At 43.1% G+C, this 21203-nt stretch overlaps 1 protein-coding gene across 6 annotated transcripts in view; it reads left to right on the plus strand.

Annotated features, from left to right (window-relative positions):
- Nucleotides 1–21203, plus strand: part of ANO4 (anoctamin 4) — a 255081-nt gene that overhangs the window by 188291 nt on the left and 45587 nt on the right. For all 6 annotated transcript variants that reach the window (XM_053257089.1, XM_053257091.1, XM_053257093.1 and 3 more), the window contains 2 exons: nt 12030–12164; nt 15826–15922. In XM_053257089.1, the coding sequence (XP_053113064.1) occupies nt 12030–12164; nt 15826–15922 (232 nt within the window). The remainder of the gene's footprint in view (nt 1–12029; nt 12165–15825; nt 15923–21203) is intronic.

Below are 21203 nucleotides of genomic sequence, written 5' to 3' on the forward strand. Positions count from 1 at the left end.
TGTACATAATTCCTAGGAAACACTAGGTAATTTATGCTTTTTGCTCTCTGTTTCTTTATAATTACTGGATATTAAGTTATTTTTTGAAAGGGTGTCACTATTCACTGAGAAATGACAATAAAAGGAACTTCATTCCCTCCACCCCACCCCACCCCCAGTGCACTGGAAAACACTGTAACACACAACATGTACTGGACTTCCTAGAGCACTTTTGAAATTCCATCATTTCTTTGGGAATACTTCTATTTATTCTAAAGATCCTTTCACACTTACCCTAGAAATACCACAGGATGCGCCTGAATTAACTTAATAATAATTAACCTATTATTGCATCTTAACAACAATGGGCCTAGGAGGAGCCATTGACATCATACTTCCAAAACACATCACTGTGGGCAGTGTCACACATAATGGTGGCTTGTAAGTTGGTGAAAACCAGAGATTCGCAGGGAATGCACGCTCCTGGCACAAGCTGCAACTTGCAGCCATTTCATGTCACCTGAAGCCATCAATATCAGGTTCCATCCGCCCTCTGACATTCCCCACCCAACTTCAAATCTCAGTTACAAATGTCAAGCAGCAGATGGAACCTGGCATTGATGGCATCAGACATCACAAAATGGCTGCAACATGCACCTTGTGCTGGGAGCATGTGCTCCGTGGGAACCTCTGGTTCTCGCCAACTTACTCACTACCATTATGTGTAAAGCTGTCCTATGTGATCATTGACCATATCAACACCAAATAGACCCCAGTGCCAAAGTAGGGTAGTACCATTATCAAAACCAACTAATATCACAAAGTAGAGCGCAAACTTCGAGTTCATCAGAACTCTTCTTCAGGCTGGATGTTAAGCACAACAAGATGAGGACGGGATGAGATGAAAAGCTGGATGTGCTGGAAAGGCCCCAAAAAAACTAACTCCAGCTTTCTCCCCACCAAAATTCTTGGTTGTATGGGAGTACTTTCTAAACCCATCTGCAGCTGCAGAGATACTGTGACCAATTAGCCTCCAAAGTGCTGCAGCACTTTGTCTTATTGTTTTACGTTTCCTTGGATTTTCTTCGTAACAGTGTATTGATTCTTCTGCTCTGTACTGAAAAACAAAATGAGATTTCTATGGTGACTGTAAGTTACTTCAGGAGCAGTCAATGTTATTCTATTTCTCTAGTATTATTCCCTTAGCAACATTTGCTTCTGGTTTTCTACATCAATCTCTTCACAAGGCATCAATCAGATGCGCATGGCATATATCAATTTCCAGATTATCCCAGTTTCCAAGGAGGAAGAGGAAAGGGTACATATTGTTGAACACAGCACACTTTCAAGACTCCATTTTGTTTGCTCCATGTTTTCAGTGCTTGTTTATCTGAGGATTAGTGGGCTGTAAACTTGCTGGGGGGCGGGGAGTTGAGATTATCAGAAAGTGCCAGATATCAGAATTCCTACTGGTCTGGTAAAATCTTGAATGCATGGAATACATAAAGCAGAATATTGTTGTTTAAAATGTAAGCCTATCAGCTCCTAGTGAAAGTTATTGTACAATGCCTATGGTTCCGTTCATGATCCCATAGGCAATCTCTTCAGAGATACCGTATTTACCTGAATCCAGGACTAGGTATTTCCAAGTTATTTGATGTTAGAAACTGAGGGGTTCATTTTGAGAATACTGTTTATTTAGGTAAATACAGGTATAACCTATCATTAACCTCTATATTTTTAAGGGAGTCTTTATAAATTCAAAGTAATCTTCTATCCAGGTAAAGATGGTACTAAAGAGTCTCTATTCCGATACTGGTGAATGAGCCAAAGAGGCTAACTGTCATCTCATCTTTAGCGAGGTCTACCAACTCATACTGAAGTAACATTGACAGAGGATTTTAAAAGCTTGTCCCATTGCTGTTTCTCTAGCGATAAAACTAAAGTCTTAAATCTGCAATGCCATCAGTCTGGCACATCCAACAGTCATTAATTTCAGTTTAATCACACCAGCTGGCCACTGAAGTTGCCAGAAATAAACAAGGAAACAAAGTGTGTGAATGGAACTGCGCAGTTCCGTACGTCTGTACCCTTGAAATGCTGTAATCTGTGCATTCTTTACAGCACTGACATCAACAAGTTTTGTTAAAGGGTCTGGTTGATCTCTTTTCTGCCTGAATTTGGTTTATAAGCTATGATCACCAGGGCAATTCAAAAAGCACTAAAATATCAAAAGGTTAGACACTGAATAACTCATTCAATTGCTTGGCTTGGTACACGACAGTGCATGGTATATTCTCAGTCAGTTCTATTGTTTGCTATATAGCAGTCATCCCCAAATATCTTGGCAGAGCCTATCAGTAGCTCACCTGTTCTTCATGGATGGGTTGTTTGGCTGCTGGCAGTATTATGAGCTTAACAATTAAGGCATCTGTAAGACAGACAACATCTGTTGGTGTTTGAGTTAATTTGTGCATATTGACGTCAGACTAGGGATGTCCTATCAGGTCATTAATTCTGCTGATTTGTCAAGGTAGTAGTTATCAAGTGATAATCTTCTCTATTTCTGACCTGGCTTCCTTTGACAGATACTGCACCATGTGATAACTAAGCTCTGTCTATTAATGGTTGGTCTTTAAATAGTCTTTAGGCATTCAAGTTGTTGTGTGTTTGTTACAAGAGGGTTATGTTCCTGTCTGTGTGGAAAATACCCTGCAGACATTGTACATAGATAGGCTCCATGCAGATATCCAACTGAAAGTGTTTCTACCACAGCACTCCTGTTCTGCTTGCTGCATGGATGCTCACTGTACATAGTCTGAATATCTGCATAGGGCTCCTGTAATCAACATGGTAGTGCAAATCAGTCATGGACCCTTACATGTGTGCTACATTCCCCTCTCTAAACTGTTAGAAGAGATGGAGTGTCGCCATAGCAATCCTCATGGGAAATGGGAAATGATTGCACGAAGTTCATTAATTCTTAATTGATTGTCCTTTGGCTTTGTCTGGCCGGAGTACACTTCTGTATCTCTCAACAGTAATACTCAAATATCTCTGACAATTTCGGGAGAATTCAAAGACTGAACTACTGATCAGATTTTGTACAATGCTATGCAGTCCAAATTCTAGTCTAACTGCTCTGTCACTGGCAGTGACATGAGCTGCCATCCAGAGTAATGCTGCATTAGTGCAATCATGTTACATAGTGCAATGATGTTGCACTATTTCCAATACGTTGGGAGCTTGCCTTCCAGATTAGTGTCATGTTAGTGCAAGAGGTATGCTTGCACAATATGGGGAACATCTCCTGCTGTAAAGTCTCTTCCTTAATCCATATATGCTACAGAGAAGGTTGCAAAGCTATCTGCTATCCTCGATGCACAAGTTCAGTATTGGTACAAGCAGACCCAATGTGAGCAACTTTGAGCAACTACTCAGCTACATGACTTTGCATGGGTTCATCTTTGTTTATTGCATACTTTTATGCCACCTGATATCATCTCTAGGTGGTGTACAAAATCTAAAATATTTAAAAATCACAGATTAAAATATACAAAATAATAAAAACAGTAGCATAAAAACAGAAACACAATAAAAACAGTAGCATAACACATTTTTAAAAAACAAATTATTGAAATTAATTATAATTAAAAGCCTGTGAGAACAGGTGAGTCTTGAGAATCTTCCTGAAAACAAACAGAGAAGGAGATGTTCTTGTTTCAGCAGGGAGCATATTCCAAAGCCCTGGGGCAGCCACAGAGAAAGCCCAGTCCTGGGTCGCCACCAGACGGGCTGGTGGCAACTGTAACCAGATCTCTTCAGAGGATTGTAACAGGCGGCAGGTTTTATGACAAAGGAGGCGCTCTCTTAAATAGCCTGGACCCAAGCCATTTAGGGCTTTATACGTAATAATCAGCACTTTGTGTTTCACCAAAACATATCGGCAGCCATTGCAGTGCTTTTAAAACTGGTGTTATGTGGTCCCTTCGTGTTGTCCCAGAGACCAATCTGGTTGCCACATTCTGTACCAACTGTAGTTTCTGGACTACATACAAAGGCAGCCCCACATAGAGTACATTGCAGTAGTCAAGCCTGGGGGTTATCAACATATCTACCACTGTTTTAAGGTCATTCACCTCTAAAAATGGAGTATCCACCGAAGCTGATAAAAAATGTTCCTGGCCACTGCCTCAACCTGAGAAATCAAGGAGAGCTTTGGATCCAGGAGCACTCCCAAGCTATGTACCTGAAATTTCGGGGGGGGGACCCCATCCAGAACAGAGGGAGATCTAAACCTCTCAGGTCCCGACCCACCACAGTCAGTACCTCCATCTTATTTGGATTCAACTTCAATTTGTTATCCCTTATCCAGCCCATTACTGCCTCCACGCAGGCATTTAGGGAAGATATCCCATTTCTTAATGAGGTCAACATGGAGAAGTAGATCTGGGTGTCATCAGAATATTGATAACAACCTGAACCATAACTCCTGGATGATATCTCCCAGTGGTTCCATGTAGATAAGCGCATTGAAGACAGTATGGAGCCTTGTGGAACTCCACACTTGGGTTCTCGTTTAGCAGAACAACAGTCTCCAAGTGACACCATCTGGAACTTACCTGAGAGGTAGGAATGGAACCACTGTAAAACAGTGCCACCCAATCCCACATCTCTAAGGCAATCCAGGAGGATACCATGGTCAATGGTATTGAAAGCCACAGATCCAAAAGGATCAGCAAAGTAACACCTTCTCTATTGATAACCAGTTGGAGATCATCCATCAGGCCTACCAAGGCAGTCTCGACCCCATAGCCCACACGAATGCCAGTTTGAAATGGGTCTAGATAATCTGCATAATCCAAAACTGCCTGAAGCTGAGAAGCCATCACTCACTCAGACACCTTGTCCAATTACAGAAGATTAGAAGCAGGTCTGTAATCATCTAACTCTGAGGGATCCAATGCGGGTTTCTTCAAAAGTGGTCTAATAGCCTCCTTAAGACAAGGAGGCATCCTGCCCTTCCTCAGAGGAGCATTTATAATATTTACCAGACCCTTTCTGATAATATAATTATCAGATGAGATAAGCCAAGTCAGGCAAGGGTCAAGATAACAGGTTGTGGGACGCACAATCCAAAGCAATTTGTCCACTTCCTCACGAGTCACAAATTGGAAATGATTCAATCTAATCCAGTAAGAGGAGTTACTGGACACCTCCATAGTAGACCCTGCAGTAACTGTGGAATCCAGCTCGGCCTGAATCTGAGAGATTTTATTTGCAAAGAAGTCATTAAAAACATCATAGCAAGTAACCAATAGTTCCAAGTTTAAATTCAGGGGGGGTACATACTAGCCCCCTCACAACCCTAGAAAACTCAGCTGGATGTGAATTTGCAGAGGCAATGTGGGCAGAAAAGAACCACTTCTTTTTCTTAATGAAACTTTAGTCTGTATCTCAGCCAGTAAATTTTAAAATAAATGGTAAAGGGATATGAGTGGTGTTATGTAGCTACATAAATACCCCCATATGCCAGTGAAAAAGCTGCTGGCTTCTTCTTTTAAAGCTGTAGGTGAAAAGGACTTGTGGATCCCATTAATACATAGAGAATAATTTGATGCTTCTGCTTCTGAGCCTTTTTATGCACAGATTAAAGCTTGCAACAGTTTGGATCTGGGAAGCAGCTGTTCATTGCCATTGGAGTCACAACAGGAGCATTGCTTTTTACAGCTGTGGGACTGGGCAGAGATCTCAGGCTGAGAAGAGAGGGCCAGTTTTATCTGAAACAGCTTTATGTCAAGGAGTAGGGTTGTGCGTTTTGTATTTTTTCTGTTTCAATTTGTACCAAATCCAAATCAACCCCATTTTGTATTTTGTCCGAAATTAAGCCTTCCGAATCACCCCAGTTTTGTTTTGTATCCGAATTAATCTGAATCTGAATCTGAATTAATTCAGATTTTAAAATGGGTCACATGGTCAAAAGAGTGGGTGGGGATTATAATGCCCAATGAGTGGAAGCTACCACAAAAATTTCAAAGGAATTGGGCAAACTGCTGGTTTTTGCTTAATTTTTGAAGTTTGCACGTCTTTCAGATTTTCCCCATAGGGTATGATGGAGGTTTCATGAAAAGTATAGCTTCACATGGGGTGGGGGGAAGGGGTGGCCCAGAGTGGAGTGTGGTTGGTGGTAGTGCCCAGTTGGTACAAGGAAGCTACCACAATTTTTTCAGAGGAATTTGGCAAAGGGCTGATTTTTAAAGAATTAATGAAGTTACGTGTCTTTCAGATTTTCCTCGTAGGGTATAATGGAGGCTTCTGCAGTCCCATAACTCCACTTGAGGGGCACTGGGGTGGCCCAGAGCAAGTGGTGGTGTAGTGCACATATGGTGCCAACCACCCACATGGATTGCCAACCCATGAAGTACAGGGTTTTGTTGTTCTAGAGGTGTTCTGAGAGTAGCATATGAGAGTGGATTCATGGTTTCTCATTAAAAATCTCATTTGCTACCAGAGAATCTAAACTCAGCACCTCAGAAACAACAAAGTCCAGTACCCCAATGGGTTAGCAATCCAGGGGGGTGGTTGGCACCCTCTGTGCACTACACCACCACTCGCTTCGGGCCATCCCAGTGCCCCCCAGATGGAGTTATGGGGCTGCCGAAAACTCAATTATTCCCTATGGGGGGAAATCTTAGAGATGTGTAAACCTCAAAAATTCCCAAGATATCAGCCCTTGGCCCTATTTGGAATCTGGGTGCACCACCCTTGGGGCACTGCCAGCCAACCCACTGTTTTGCCCCTGAAGCCCCACATAAACAAGTTAAAAGAGTGAAGAGAATGATGAACAACAACGACACTTAATTTTTTGGCACAGTTATTTGAGAATTTTGCAGCAGGGGTGAGCCTGTCCCTGTGGCACTAGCACAGCAGCACAACCCATTTGTGGATTCAAGTAATCTTTCAATAAAAACACTCCCACAGTGTTTTAAACAGTGGCCACAGATCATTTGGGTTAGCATGGTGTAGTGGTTAGAGTGCTGGACTAGGACCGGGGAGACCCGAGTTCAAATTCCCATTCAGCCATTATACTAGCTGGGTGACTCTGGGCCATTCACTTCTCTCAGCCTAACCTACTTCACAGGGTTGTTGTGAGGAGAAACCTAAATATGTAGTACACCGCTCTGGGCTCCTTGGAGGAAGAGTGGGATATAAAATGTTAAAAAATAAAATAAAACTGCCTTGGTACTGTGGAACAGCTTCAAATGTTCATTTAACTGAACTGGAGTGAGCCGTAGCCCAAACAAACCAGCCTACTGTTCAGAATTGTTGAGATTTATCATCACTGCATTTAAGAAAGTGCAAAACCTTGGATCATGGTTACAAGAAAGAGAGAAGCAACTAAGATTCCTGGGGATGTCAATAGATTGAAAGGTGTATTCCCCACGCCCCTCCTTTTGTCTCCTGTAGTCCCATGTGGATGACCTGTCCCTGCAATGGCAAAAGTTGTGAACCCCTGGCTTAGACATCATGTCCCACCAAATTACATTGTGGCCTAAATTACATTAGACTGCTCAACTTGGGCAACAAAACTTAGACCCCACTATAACTAATAAAAATAAGAAGAAAAACAAAATAGCTCTTCAAAAGACCCCTGAACAAGTCAAGAGATTCTTTCTAAACCTTTGGAAAGAAAAGCCTGTGTAATTTCAGAACTTTCCTAATTAGCTTCTCGAAAAGCTTCTCCACACAATTTATACCATGGCTTTTAGCAAGAGCTTTGGAATTGCATTGAGCTCCCAAAGGTATTTGGGTATTTCTGTCTCAATATGCTGTCTTCCAAATCCCTTTGCAAGGTCAGTTTGCATTTCAATCACACTGAATACAACGCTTAACTAAACTATTCATGCTCAACAGCTTTTTGCATATCTTATCTTCTGCTAATCACTCAGTGCCTCAGCTGGAGTGGATAGAGTCAGAGAAGTCAATTTGAATTGCAATGCTTTTCCGAAGAGCAAAGCGTTCTGTCCGAAACACAGTCATTTCGATTTGGAAACAAAAATCTCTGTTTTTTTAATTCTTGATTTTGTTTTGGTTACAAAACCTATGAAATTACCATTTTTGGGCACAAAACGTTTTGTACCCGAATAGAAATGCACAAGCCTATCAAGGAGGCAGCAAAGGGAAACATCCATGCTTGAGAGTGGGTAGCAGCTACATCAAGATATCTCCCCTGAATGTGTTGCTTCTCCTTTGCTTCTCGGTGTTAAATTATAGACGTTGATTCAAGTAGGCTGTGTAAATATTTGCCGTAAATCTCATAGGCTTGAAGTTTGCCTTCTCACTGGAGCACACACAGATTGCTATTCTGTATGTCAGCCAAACAATTAGCCCAGAAGGTTCTTTCATGCATCTAAGACCAAAAGCTGTAACTCTTGTCAATGTGTTTTTTATGGTGCCAGCTCTGTTGTTCTTGTCAAAAAGGGCCAAATGATGGTTTATCTGTTTAGCCAGTAAACTCATGGGGCCTTCTGTTATAAAGGAATAAAACCAATTTGATGGGGTTTGGTATTTGGTATTGTATAGGCAAACCTCAGAGAAGCTCATCAGAATAGACCAACCTTCCTCACATTGTTTACAAAGTATACAGTATGACATTAATGTAAGGAGCTAGGCTGGTTGGATGCCATGCAGCTGAGGACTGATGATTCACCCATTCAAAGCAAAGCATTGGCTTTTATTTTTATACAAGCAAAATTCCTGTCTGATGGGAATGGTGTGCATGATGAAGCAACCTGTCTGCTACAGGGAATCATGGAGTGAGTGAGTGTTTTGCAATGCATTTCTGTATTTCTCCATACAAAGACACATTGCACACACCCATAGGTTTTTGTCAGAGGACACTAGGCCACTCATAATCAGGAAGTGTGTACAGGTTTTATTCCCATTGCATTACTGTCTCCAAGTTCCAAGTGTCTCTGGTTTTGCCCAATTATTTATTTATTTATTTATTTATTTATTTATTTATTTATTTTATATGACTGAATGGGAGCCATAGCAACATATAGAGGTGCTTCAAACAAGCAGTGTGAAATGCCAAGAGGAGGTTTGACTCGCTTTCCTCTCAGACGATCACTCACCTGTCACCAGGAGGGTGGGTTGCCCGCCCAGGTGGGCGGTGGCTTCTCTCCAGCTCTCCTGTGCCCGCCCCCAGCTTGGCAGCTCTGGGGTATGGGTGCAGGGGAGTGCCACAGTGCATTGCCCGACCCACCCATCCCGGAGCCCCAGTAATGCACCATGTGAGTGTGTGGTGCATTTCTGGGGTCCCCCTGATAGGGGTGTGCACGGAACCGCCAGACTGCGGTCCGGCACTGAGGTGGGGGCTGGCTTTAAGAGTGGGGAGAGGGTTCACTTACCCCTCCCGCCGCTTTCCCGCTATGGCGCCGTAATTTCAGTAGCAAATGGGGCGGCTGGATACCTCCCTGCCGCCCCTTCCCTGCTGTTGCTCTGAAAAACTCCCAGGAGTCCTTTGCGTGCGCGTACGTTGTGCGCACGCTTCACGTCTCTGCGATGTGTGTGCGCGCAAAGGACTCCTGGGAGTTTTTCAGAGCGACAGCGGGGAAGGGGCGGCAGGGAGGTATCCTGCTGCCCCATTTACAACTGAAATTACGGCGCCAGAGTGGGAAAGTGGCGGGAGGGGTAAGTAAACCCTCCCCCACTCTTAAAGCCACCCCCCCACCCTAACTGGACCGCCCAGTCCGGGCCCATCCCTAACCCCCAATCCCCCTCCCCCCACAATCTGGAAAACAGGGTTAACGAAGCACCTGCTCCATTAACCTCATTTAAAGGGTGGCTACTTAGGCGGGTTTGCTGCCGTGGAGCCCCAGGGCTCACCCTTGAGCCCAGTGGTTCTCACATGTGAAAAAAAACAGGGCTGGGCTCCCTTAGCCTGGTTTTGCTCACTCATGAGAATAGCTTCATAAAGTTTCCATCTACTGAGTCAGAACATTGGTCCATCTAGTTCAGCACACTCAGTGGCAGCAGCCCTTCATGGTTTCAGACAGAAATATTTTCCAGCCTTCCCTCCAGATGCCAGAGATTCAGCCTGGGGTCTTCTGCATGCAAAGCAGATGTTCTACTGAGCTTCAACCCCTCCCATTACCTTATAAGGGAGAAGGTGAAGGAATAGACTTGGGGATAGCCTTGTAGTGTGGATTAAACCTGCTCTGGGAACTCCAGTGTCTGGAGTGAGGGTCAAGTGTATTCCCCTATATCATTTGGGTCCCAGATCATAGCCCATTTACTTTTTCCTACATAAATCAATTGGAGCAATTGAGAAGTGAGCACAGCTTATTTCCCCCCACTCTTCCCACTGTGTGTGCATGTACACACACACACACACACACACACACACACACACACACATTCTCTACACGCCCAGACCATGCCTTCCATTCCTTGGTGTAACATGACAGTGTGACAGAACCTTGCATACTGGCTTGATCCTCTCTAGCCCTGCTGGTAAGATTGGTATTTTCTTAACTGTCAATGACATTGGATATCCTTATACAGTCTAAAAGCAACTATACAAATTAATCTGGCTCTGGTGGTATTATTATTATTATTATTATTATTATTATTATTATTAGATTTGATTTCTATACCACCCTTCCAAAAATGGCTCAGGGCAGTTTACACAGAGAGATAATAAATAAATAAGATGGATCCCTGTCCCCAAAAGGCTCACAATCTAAAAAGAAACATAAGACAGACATCAGGAACAGTCACTGGAGATACTGTGCTGGGGGTGGACAGGGCCAGTTACTCTCCCCCTGCCAAAATAGAGAATCACCATTTTAAAAGGTGCCTCTTTGCCAAGTTAGCAGGGGTTGGCAAGTCTGAAGATTTTTAGGCAAGTCTGAAGATTTTAGGCAGACATTAGGCAAGTCTGAAGACTTTTCAATATTTGCATTAAAACATGTTTATCATTGAATATATCCAGGATTAGATGTTTGTATCTTGACAACCTTGCCTCCCGTCCCCGCCAAAAAATGTGAAAGGACACCTCTGCTGTACATAATCAACTTCTCAAGAACAGCTACATATATTAAACATATGAAGGTCCTTCAAACAACCTTCTGCTGGGCCAGGGAGGGTGGGCGGAGAGCAACTATCTTCCCTCCAGATGATCCAGTATCAATTCTGGCTGCGCGGCTTGTGCACCCACACAACTGGTGCTGCTGCGAGCCGCAGTGTGTTCTGGAGGCTGGGAAAATGTGTCCCAGCCTCCAGATATCCCCCATTGCACCTCACAACAAGCACGGTCCATTGTGGGACAAGCATGGTGCTGTGAGCCAGACGCTCTAGGTACCCATCTCTGTGCATCCTTTGGCTGTGTGCAGGCCAAGCATTCATACAATCCCATACTTGGGTAAAAGGTCGGGTTATATTCCCAGGCTACCTAGGTAGGCAGCACTGGGATCGGCCTCATTCCTGGCACGTCACATGAGCAGCCCTACAGGTAGGGCTGCCCAAACCTGGTAGGGCTGCTTGTGTGAACAGCCTCGTAAACTCATTCTCCATTAATACTGTATGTGTGAGATTGCTTCTAGACAATGGCTTAAGATAAATTCAAGCAAGGGAAATTGTCGTTGATGTTTTTTTAATGTTCTGTGATTTCTTAATTACTCAGTTTTGTAGGATTCTCTCCCATAAAGCGAAACCTATGCTAATGCAACCCTGTTGGGGCAAACCCTCTGACCCTAGGTTTTGGATTCCTATGTTGAGAGGAAAATGATAAAATATGAAGTGTTCTGTGTACATTAAAAATACACACACACACACAATAATAGCCCAGTACCCAGCAGTTTTCACTGGCATTCATTAGAGGTGATCGATTCTCAACAAGTTTTGTAATGAAGCAGTTTCCTATAACTTTCAAAAATCAACATCCTCATTGTGGTCTGGGATAGGTCAGGAATGTCCTTTTATGTCAAGAACCAATATTTACCAAAATGTTTACCCATAACCGTACTGCGTTGTGTTTCTGACAGGCGGTATTTTGGTGAGAAAATTGGCTTGTACTTTGCCTGGTTAGGCTGGTACACAGGAATGCTCTTCCCAGCTGCCTTCATTGGACTGTTCGTCTTTTTGTATGGAGTAGCCACATTGAAACACTGCCAAGTCAGGTAAAGCAAACATAAAATATTGCTACTAGTCAGGTGAACTGCCTTTCATTAGTTTCTGGGAACATTGTGTATATTTTGTTATTTGTTATCAAAAACCAGTGTGTTAGCTGATAAACATATTTGGATTAGAGCACTTGTTCCTCATACCCACCTTAATAACTGTAAGAACCTAGAGCAAATCACGTTTCATTCTTATTTAGGCACAGAAGACAGTAGGAAATGTGTTTAAAGAAACAATAAGAGGGAAGCCAATACAAAGATCTTGCCACTGAAACCCACTATACCCTCCTTTCCAGAATCTAGTTTTCCTATCCATATCTACTTCCATTTCATTTCTCTGAGCCCTTCCATATGTCTCCCACCCACCCCCCACCCCGCACCCCCACTTCTCCTGTTTTGGCCCACAGTGCAGTGTAGGAAGCCTACATGAATCTCCCAGAAAAAAGAAAGAACTCTGCATGACGAGGGCTTAAAACTTTTTTAACCTTAAGATCTGGGACTGATTTTCATGTGCAAGTTCATTTGTCGATTCCTGTAGCATCGTGATGACTTGCATGTCTGAATGAATCATAACAGACCAAATACTACAGACTGGATTTATCTCCTCAGATGCAAAATTTGCCAGTGATACTGATTCACACATTCAGCTATGAGTCATTAATTGATTTTCTTCGGAGCTTAGGGAGATGAAACAAACCAAAAGACGCTTGGAACGCCGTTGGAAGAAAACTGGTGCCGAAGTTGACCGAATGTGATTACTTGCTTATATTTGGGTGTATTCTAGGACAATAAAAGCGGCGAAATCTCACTATTTCTCCGCTCTTATCGCATCAGCTGACTCGTCCAGCTGCCTTATTCCGAATTACCCGCTCCCTTCTTAGGAAAGTGGATCCAGTAGATGTTCAATTTGGCCACTGTGATCAATTTACTCGATTCTTTGCTGATAGTCACCCGCCTTTGGCTAAAGTTGGACTCTACTTCTATAGGATCAGATCAGATAGAGGAGATTCTGCCCTGTGACGTTACATGGGACACCTTTGAGTTGGTCGAGGACATGGACACAATTCTTTCGGGTATGGGTGCGGCAACATGTTGCTTGGACCCTTGCCCCTCCTGGCTGGTTAGAACAGCCGGTGGGAATGTTAATCCTTGGCTATGGGAGTTGGTTAACTCCTCGTTACGTGAGGGTTTCGTGCCAGCAGCCCTTAAAGAGGCGATAGTTCGCCTTCACTTGAAGAAACCCTCCCTGGACCCTGAGGTCCTTGACAACTATAGGCTGATCTCCAACCCCCCCCACCCCTTTTATCAAAGAGAGGGTTGTATGCCCAGCTCGAGAGGGTCTTAGAAGAAACTAGTTATCTTAATTCTTATCAGTTGGGCTTCAGGCCTTGGCATAGCACAGAGACAGCACTGGTCACTCTGGTAGATGACCTTCTTCGGGACCTTGACGAAGGTAGTGTCCCTCTCTTGGTCCTTTTAGATCTCTCAGCGGCTTTTGACACTATCGATCATGCTATCCGTCTCAACCGCCTGCGTGGGTTGGGTATCAGGGGCACTGTTTTACAGTGGTTCCATTCTTACCTTAGCAGGCGTGTCCAGTCGGTATGCATTGAGGACAGGTGCTCTGACCCATGGCCACTCCTTTATGGAGTTTCCCAGGGTTCAGTTCTTGCCCCTGTACTCTTTAACATCTATATGAAGCCGCTGGGTCAGGTCATTTCCCAGTTTGGGGTGAGATTTCATCAATATGCTGAAGATACTCCGCCTTGGGGTTTTCTTTTAACGAAAGGCGGTATAGAAATGTAAAAATAAAATAAATAAATAAATAAATAAATATTGCTATCCCAGACCATTTTGGGGAAGCTGTTTCTGTGCTTACTCGCTGCCTGGAAGCTATTAAGGTCTGGATGAATCAAAACAAGCTCAGACTGAATCCCACTGAATCACTTTTATTCATCCCTCGTAACGTCCAACAGCTGGATGTGAAACTTGTTTTAGATGGGGTGGTGCTGCCCTCAAAGGAGCTTGTTTGTGATTTGGGGGTCCTTTTGGACTCGTGCCTCCTACTTGAGCAGCAGGTAGAAGCTGCAGCCAGAAGTGCTTTTGCCCAGCTCCATCTGATTCGTCAATTACACCCTTACCTTGATTGGCAGGCATTTATGACAGTGACCCATGCCCTAGTTATCTCCCATTTAGACTATTGTAACGCTCTCTATCTAGGGTTACCTTTGAGGACGATCGGGAAGCTGCAGCGGGTCCAGAACGCAGTGGCTCATCTACTCATGGGTGCCAGAAAATATGACAGGGTAACACCTCTCCTACAGTCATTGCACTGGTTGCCTATTCGCTTCTGAGCTCAATTTAAGGTCCTGGTTCTGACCTTCAAAGCCTTGCAGGGCCTGGCACCTGTCTACCTACAGACCCGCCTCTTCCATCCAGTTACATCTCGGCTTGTTAGATCAGCTCAGATGGCCATTCTGCCGGTCCCTGATTTCCGAGATGTTCGGGGCTCTAGGACCCGTGAAAGGGCCTTTTTGGTTGCTGCCCCGCTCCTTTAGAACTCTCTCCCTCTACAGATCCGGCTATCACCTTCCTTACTGACCTTCAGATCGCTATTGAAGACTTTTCTTTTTCGCCAGGCCTTTGCCCTATAGTTCATTTTTCTGTTTTTTGGTAGTTACTTTAGTTCTTTAATAATTTTTAATTATTAATGTAATGTAATTTTTAATGTTGCCTGTTTGCCTGTTGTTGTACACTGCCCAGAGTCTTCGGAGTGGGCAGTATATTAAATGTCTCTAATAAATAAAAATTAATTAATTAATTAAATGGGCCGTTCCCAGATGGCGATTTTACTTTGTTCACCATGTATGCAAGATATTGGTAAGCACTCCATACATGATTCAGGTTTTCACCTTTACATTGGAGCTTAGCCCACATTACCTCTGTGCTAAAAGGTTTTAGCTTTTACAGTAGCTTTTGGGGATACTTTGATATATCCAATATACAGCAATGTTTCTTCTGAGATGTATTGAGGTGCAATACTGATAGAGCATATTTTCTTAAAGCTTCGCTTTTTTCTTTGCTTTTTTCTTTGCTTTTTAAAAAACATTTGCTTAGTGACCTTGCAGAAAATTGTTCTATGCACCCACACCATGTGTGTACGAAAAAGCAAACATTTAAAAAAGGAAAAAGAAAAGAAAAAAGGCTTTAAGAAAAGCCTATTGATGTTCTCATGTTCACCATCAAGTGAACTCTGGGAGTGGTACACACTACACGGATTTGAATGGTACACAGTGTAAACAATGCATGGGGGGTGGGAATGGTAAGGAACCAACAGGAAACCTGTTAAAGCAGCTCTATGTGAATGGGCCCCCAGATTTTTTCAAATTATCTTTATTGTGCTTATATGTGGCTAATATATTACAGTACCTCATAACTCACTCTAATTTACCCCACTTAATCCCATGGTTAAGCCCACCATCTGGGAATGGCAATGCTCAATAATCAAGTGAAGTGTGAATCAGTTATTTGAGTCTGAGGTAAAAAAATATCTTGTTCTAGATTTCACTATTTTATATATTAGAAGGGCAAGTTTGAGTTAGAGTTTGAATTCAGTTAATTATAAACTGAGCCATTAATCATTCTCTCTTTTGTTTTCCAGTAAAGAAGTCTGCCAAGCTACAGGCATTATAATGTGTCCTATTTGTGATAAATACTGCCCCTTCATGAGGTTGTCAGACAGCTGTGTTTATGCCAAGGTAAAAATTCCAAATGCTTCTTCCTTTTCAACCATAATGTTTTCTTTAGTATCAGGGGCATAGCAAGGTTGGAGTGGGCCCAGAGACAAAATTTTAAAATGGGCTCCCCCCTCACTGAAGCTCAGCTCATGAAGTAAAGAAATCTTAAATGAGGCTGAATAGTGGTAACAAAAAGCATAGTAAAATTACACAATAGAACATCATCCTAAATTATTTTTTAAAAAGTTTTGTAAATTGTGGACGATGCAAGATTTAATGGTACTAGAGAAAGACATGCTGTTCTGGTAGCTCCAGGTCTTAACACTCACATCAATTTCGGAGGATGAATACAACTGAAGGAAACCCGGGCGGGTGCGCAGCTGGGGGAGTCAGTCATGTGACTTTCCTCGGGAGGGGCCAAGGCAGTGGGCCCCCAGACAACTGTCTCCCCTTGCCCTATTATAGTTACGCCCCTGTTTAGTATCATGAGAATACATTATTTGCCTTTTTAAAACTCCCAAATGCATTCTATTTAATCCTGATGCCAATGAGTACAATGCTCATGACAACATATGCATCATTTTCTTTGACCTCAAAGGGATTTAACACCATCTTCAGTCTTATATTTGACACATTTAATGAGATATAAACTTATATCACTGTATGACACACATATTCCTGTAAAAACAACTTGTGGGGAATTTTTGTCAAACGTTATCCATCAACAGGAATTTTAACATGAAACCAATATTCATCATCTCTACAGCAAATGGCTGGCCCAACTATGAGGCTTTACTTTATGTATATTCTCCGGGTAATTCACTGACCTGTGCATCAGGGTCTAAACATTTTCCCTCAGGAGTACAATGTATACTTCCACCACCACCAGGACTTGACCATTACATGTTAGAAGAGAGACTCTTTCCCAGGGATATATTACCTTGGCCTACCAGACAGTTGACTTGCCTCACTTAAGTGTACAGAACCTGTATTTCCCTGAGTTGTTTACAAAGAAATAGTCATCCATCCTCTTTATGGGAAAATGGCATTTATGGGAGGTGAAGAAGACAGCAATCTGAGGTAACGTCTGAGCTCTTCATTTCCTTGAGAAATGAAATAGCTTCTTAGCTTCCTTGAGAGAAATAGTGGGACGACTAATAACAATTACTTGCCACTTGCTTGCCCACCAATTTTCCCCTGGAACCATCTGCTTCTGTTCACATACACCTCATTTTTTCTTGTTCCACCATAAGGCTATTCACACATCTGTGCAAAACCAGGCTAAGGGAGCCCCACCTGGTTTTGCACGTCTGTGTGAACCACCGGGATTGAGCCTGATCCTGGCTGCACCACAGCAGCAAATCTGCCTAAGAACCCTCCCCTCAAAATGGGGTTGTGAGAGCAAGTGCTCTCCTAACCCTGTTTTGCTGCTTGTGTGTCTGGCAGACTTGGGGAGGGGAGGGAGATCCACAGAATGCACCACACCCTCATGTGTTGCATTATTGGAGCTCCAGGGGCTGGGGCAACATGGGGTGGTGCATCCTGGCACCCCAACCTTCAGAGCTACTGGCAGGAGCCAGTGCTCTTCTGGGCGGGCAATCCACCCACCCAGGGATGGCAGGACAGCGGAGAGTGAAGCGCTTTCAGGCTTCCTCCCCACAAAACAGGTAGCCCTTTCTCATTGCATGTGAGAAAGGGCTCCATGCCTCCTTAGCTCATATCCCTATCCTTCAGATGGGTAATCCATTGCTTCCTGTCACATTGAAGGGGTCACATTGAAGGAGTTCCAGCAGGAAAAGCAGCAGCACAGCACCTTGGCAACTGTACTTTCTCCATCCCTACAAAATCTTAAAGGACAATAGCCCTTTAAAATTGGTGTATGGTCAGCTGCTATAATATTGTTGTTTCAAAAGTTACGTCCTACTCAAGCCTTATAAAAAGCAGGGATGCTGTACTCATATACAGCAACCCCAAGAGCACATTCTGAAGTCTCCCCCCACCCACTGTCCATGGTTGCAGTGTTTGTCTGCAGAGACAAACACTGTAGCCTTGGACAATGGGGAGTTGGAGCTTCTGAACACGTCAGCACAGAGGCGGGGCTTCAGCATCTGCTCTCGTCAATGGAACTGTTCACAGCTACAGACAGCATCTCTGCTTTTAAAATGCCTGAACAGGGCATTGGAAGGAGCCAGAACTATCTGCGCTGTTTCTTCTCGCTTTAAAGGATCAGCTCAAGCATCTGGGATAGCAGCACAATGGCAGTAGGAGATTGGGCAGCAGATGCAGAAGAGAAGGGAGGAGCAGCTGCACAACTCTAGGAAAGGAGAGTCCCTTGGAGTAAATAGCCCGCCCTTCCCCATCTCTCTGGCTTATTCATCCAGTTACAGCTGTGATTTGAAAATGACCCCTCCTCTACTTCAACACATTGCATTATTGTGGTTCTTATGAACTGCAGTTTTAATAATAAAAGAGACACTTTTCAGAAGGTGGTAAGATTCTAGCCTGATAGTAAAAATATAACAGAGGTTCTGCTTAGTACTGATAATCCACCTAACCAGTAACTTATTGTGAGTTACTGCTAGTAACCCACAATATATCGAAAGGTTTTTCCCAGAAGTGTGTGTGTTCCAAACACAGGGCTGACCCTAAGAGGGTGCGGGGCTGGGGGCAAATCAGCATGTGTGTGGGGCCCCTTAACATTTCAAATAAAGAATATACTTTTTATGTAAAACCGAGACACAAATATACACAATTTAACACATCTGCATTCCAAACTTGAATTCCAAAATGCCCACTGCCCCTCCATTTCAAAGAAAGAAAATAATAAATCCAGTTAAACATTATTCTACACACACACACACACCCTGTGACACATGCAGTATTTTTAACACATGGGTTATTGAGGGCACAAACAGCAACTGAACTCACAAGAATGTAAGAATACAAAAGGGTTTTGCTAATGCAAATATGCATTAACAGAAACATTTTAACACATAACTTAACATATTCCCACCCCACATATTTCTTTACCCACTCCCCCTTCTGTCTCTAAAGGATCCAGTATTTAAGAAACTGAATTTGCAAGAATGTAAAGATGTGGGGGGGGGGGAAACCAACCAAGGCAATCTGGCGCGGGCAGAGAAATCAGGATTTTTGACTCACCACTCATAGCTCTCTTTCCCCCACTCACAATAACATAACGGACCAATGTTTCTGGACTCTCTTATCCTTTTTCAAATTGTTTATTTGCCTGAGTAAAGCCTGGACCAAAGAGATAAGTGTTTACTATTTTACCACCTTCTCTAGCATCAAGAGAGTAGAATAAAGGGGAAAGTAGTGAGGTGGGGAGGTTTGCTGAGTACATCTATAGCTCTAAATATTGAGACTAAAGAATATTAAAAGAACCACCCACCCCCCTTTCTTTCAAGTGGCCTTAACTGGTTTAGTCGGCCAGAATAATGTAAATTAGTTTGTGTTAATATGCTTATTTCCCGGTACATCCTGGTCAATTGCATCCTGATCGACTGCGTCCCGGTCATTGGTGTCCCTGGACATTTGCGTCCAATTTTTTTGTGTCCCAGACATTGATGTCCCTAACCCAACTATAAGTAAATCCCATGTTATATATGTTAAGCCTCTTATCCCGTCTAACCAATTAGCGTAATTGTAGGCATATGAAGGGCACCTCATTTGTGACTGAGCTACTTATAAACAAATCCCCACATGTGTCTGGTATGATTAGAAAACAAAGGGTGGAGGCTGTCTTGACCAACCAACTTCATTCTCCTTGTGAGTTCAGCACTGATCTGATCAGTCTTTTCTATAGTATCTTGGAATGTTCATGATCAGACAATGAACGACTTACCTAGATCTAACAATAGTTTAGACCTGTGGCATAATGCTATCCAAATTTCAATCACTTGTCAACACCCCTCTGTCTGGAAATTAATTGATGTGTTGAAGAAGGAGGAAGCTATGGCCACAAAGAAGAAAATTGACTACCAAAGAGGGTTTATTGTCCAAGCAAGAAATAAGAATCTCAATAAGCGCCTTCAATCATTACTTGCATGTTACAATCCTGAGGACAAAATAAGTTTCTTATGAGGGGTTGCCCACAACATGCATACTTTTAAAGGACTTATAAATTAATTTTGATGCATGCTACAATCTCTTTTTTAATTAATAAAATTGTTTTTTTGTTTTATTTTAAAACAATAATTGTTTTATTTTAGTTATACTGTGGGTTAGGGACACAAATGTCCGGGACGCAAAACAACAACAACAACAACAACAACAACAAAACGGATGCAAACATCCAGGGACACCAATGACTGGGACACAATTAACTGGCATGCAATCAACCAGGACGCAACTGTCCTTTCACAAATTCCTACAAGCTCTCAAAGCATTATAACCAGGAGAGATCTAGGAAGATTTAGATTCACTATTCATGATGGGAAGGACCAACCCTAAAGCAACCTTTTTTCACATGGGGGTAGGGGAAGGAAGGAAGAAGAGCCACTAAAAGAGAAGAGGAATATGAAACAAGGATGAAAAAAGACATAACAGGAGGAAGGAAGAGCCCGGAGTGAAAGCCGGAGGGGGAAAGCAACTGAAAGTCATCGCAGAGGAAAAGAGGGGGTGGAGAGAGGAAGGGAGCAAAATGGTTGGGAATAGGGTAGAATTTTAGCAGGGAGAGAGAGAAGCCAAACTCTGGCATGGAAAGAAATGGGTGGGGTGGGGTAAGGGGAAAGAGGAGGAACCAAGCTTTGGAGCAGGGGCAGATCAAAGGATTACAGAAGAACCTCAAAACTGAGTGAGGAGGCAAAGTGACTGGATGGAGAGGGAATGTGGCAAAGCAGAGGCGGAGGGAAAGATGGGGGGGGAGAGATCTGAGGTACACCAGGAAATCAAGAGCACTATCCCCTAAGGAACAGAACAGAAAGTAGAGAAAAACCCAACCAGAGCTCCATGCCCCAGCAGTCCATCCTGGCAGCGCCCCTGCCATGCACAGGTTCCTCCCTGCAGACCCACCTGGAGCCCAATCCTTTGCCACTGCTGTCCGCATTGCCTAACTTGTCATATGAATTTCCATGTATTTGTTTATTATTTATTTAACATATTTCGATACCACCCACTACTGAAGTCTCTAGGCAGAGTACAACAATAGAACAAAATAATTTTAAAACAATTAAAACATATAAGAAGTTAAAATAGCTGCCCATAAAAACTACTAGAATGCTAAAAAGTAGGGATGTGCATGAACCTGTATGGAAGCCCTTTTAAGGGCCTTCATTTTAAA

This window comes from Hemicordylus capensis, chromosome 5 (assembly GCF_027244095.1).
Source record: "Hemicordylus capensis ecotype Gifberg chromosome 5, rHemCap1.1.pri, whole genome shotgun sequence".
Taxonomy (NCBI): domain Eukaryota; kingdom Metazoa; phylum Chordata; class Lepidosauria; order Squamata; family Cordylidae; genus Hemicordylus; species Hemicordylus capensis.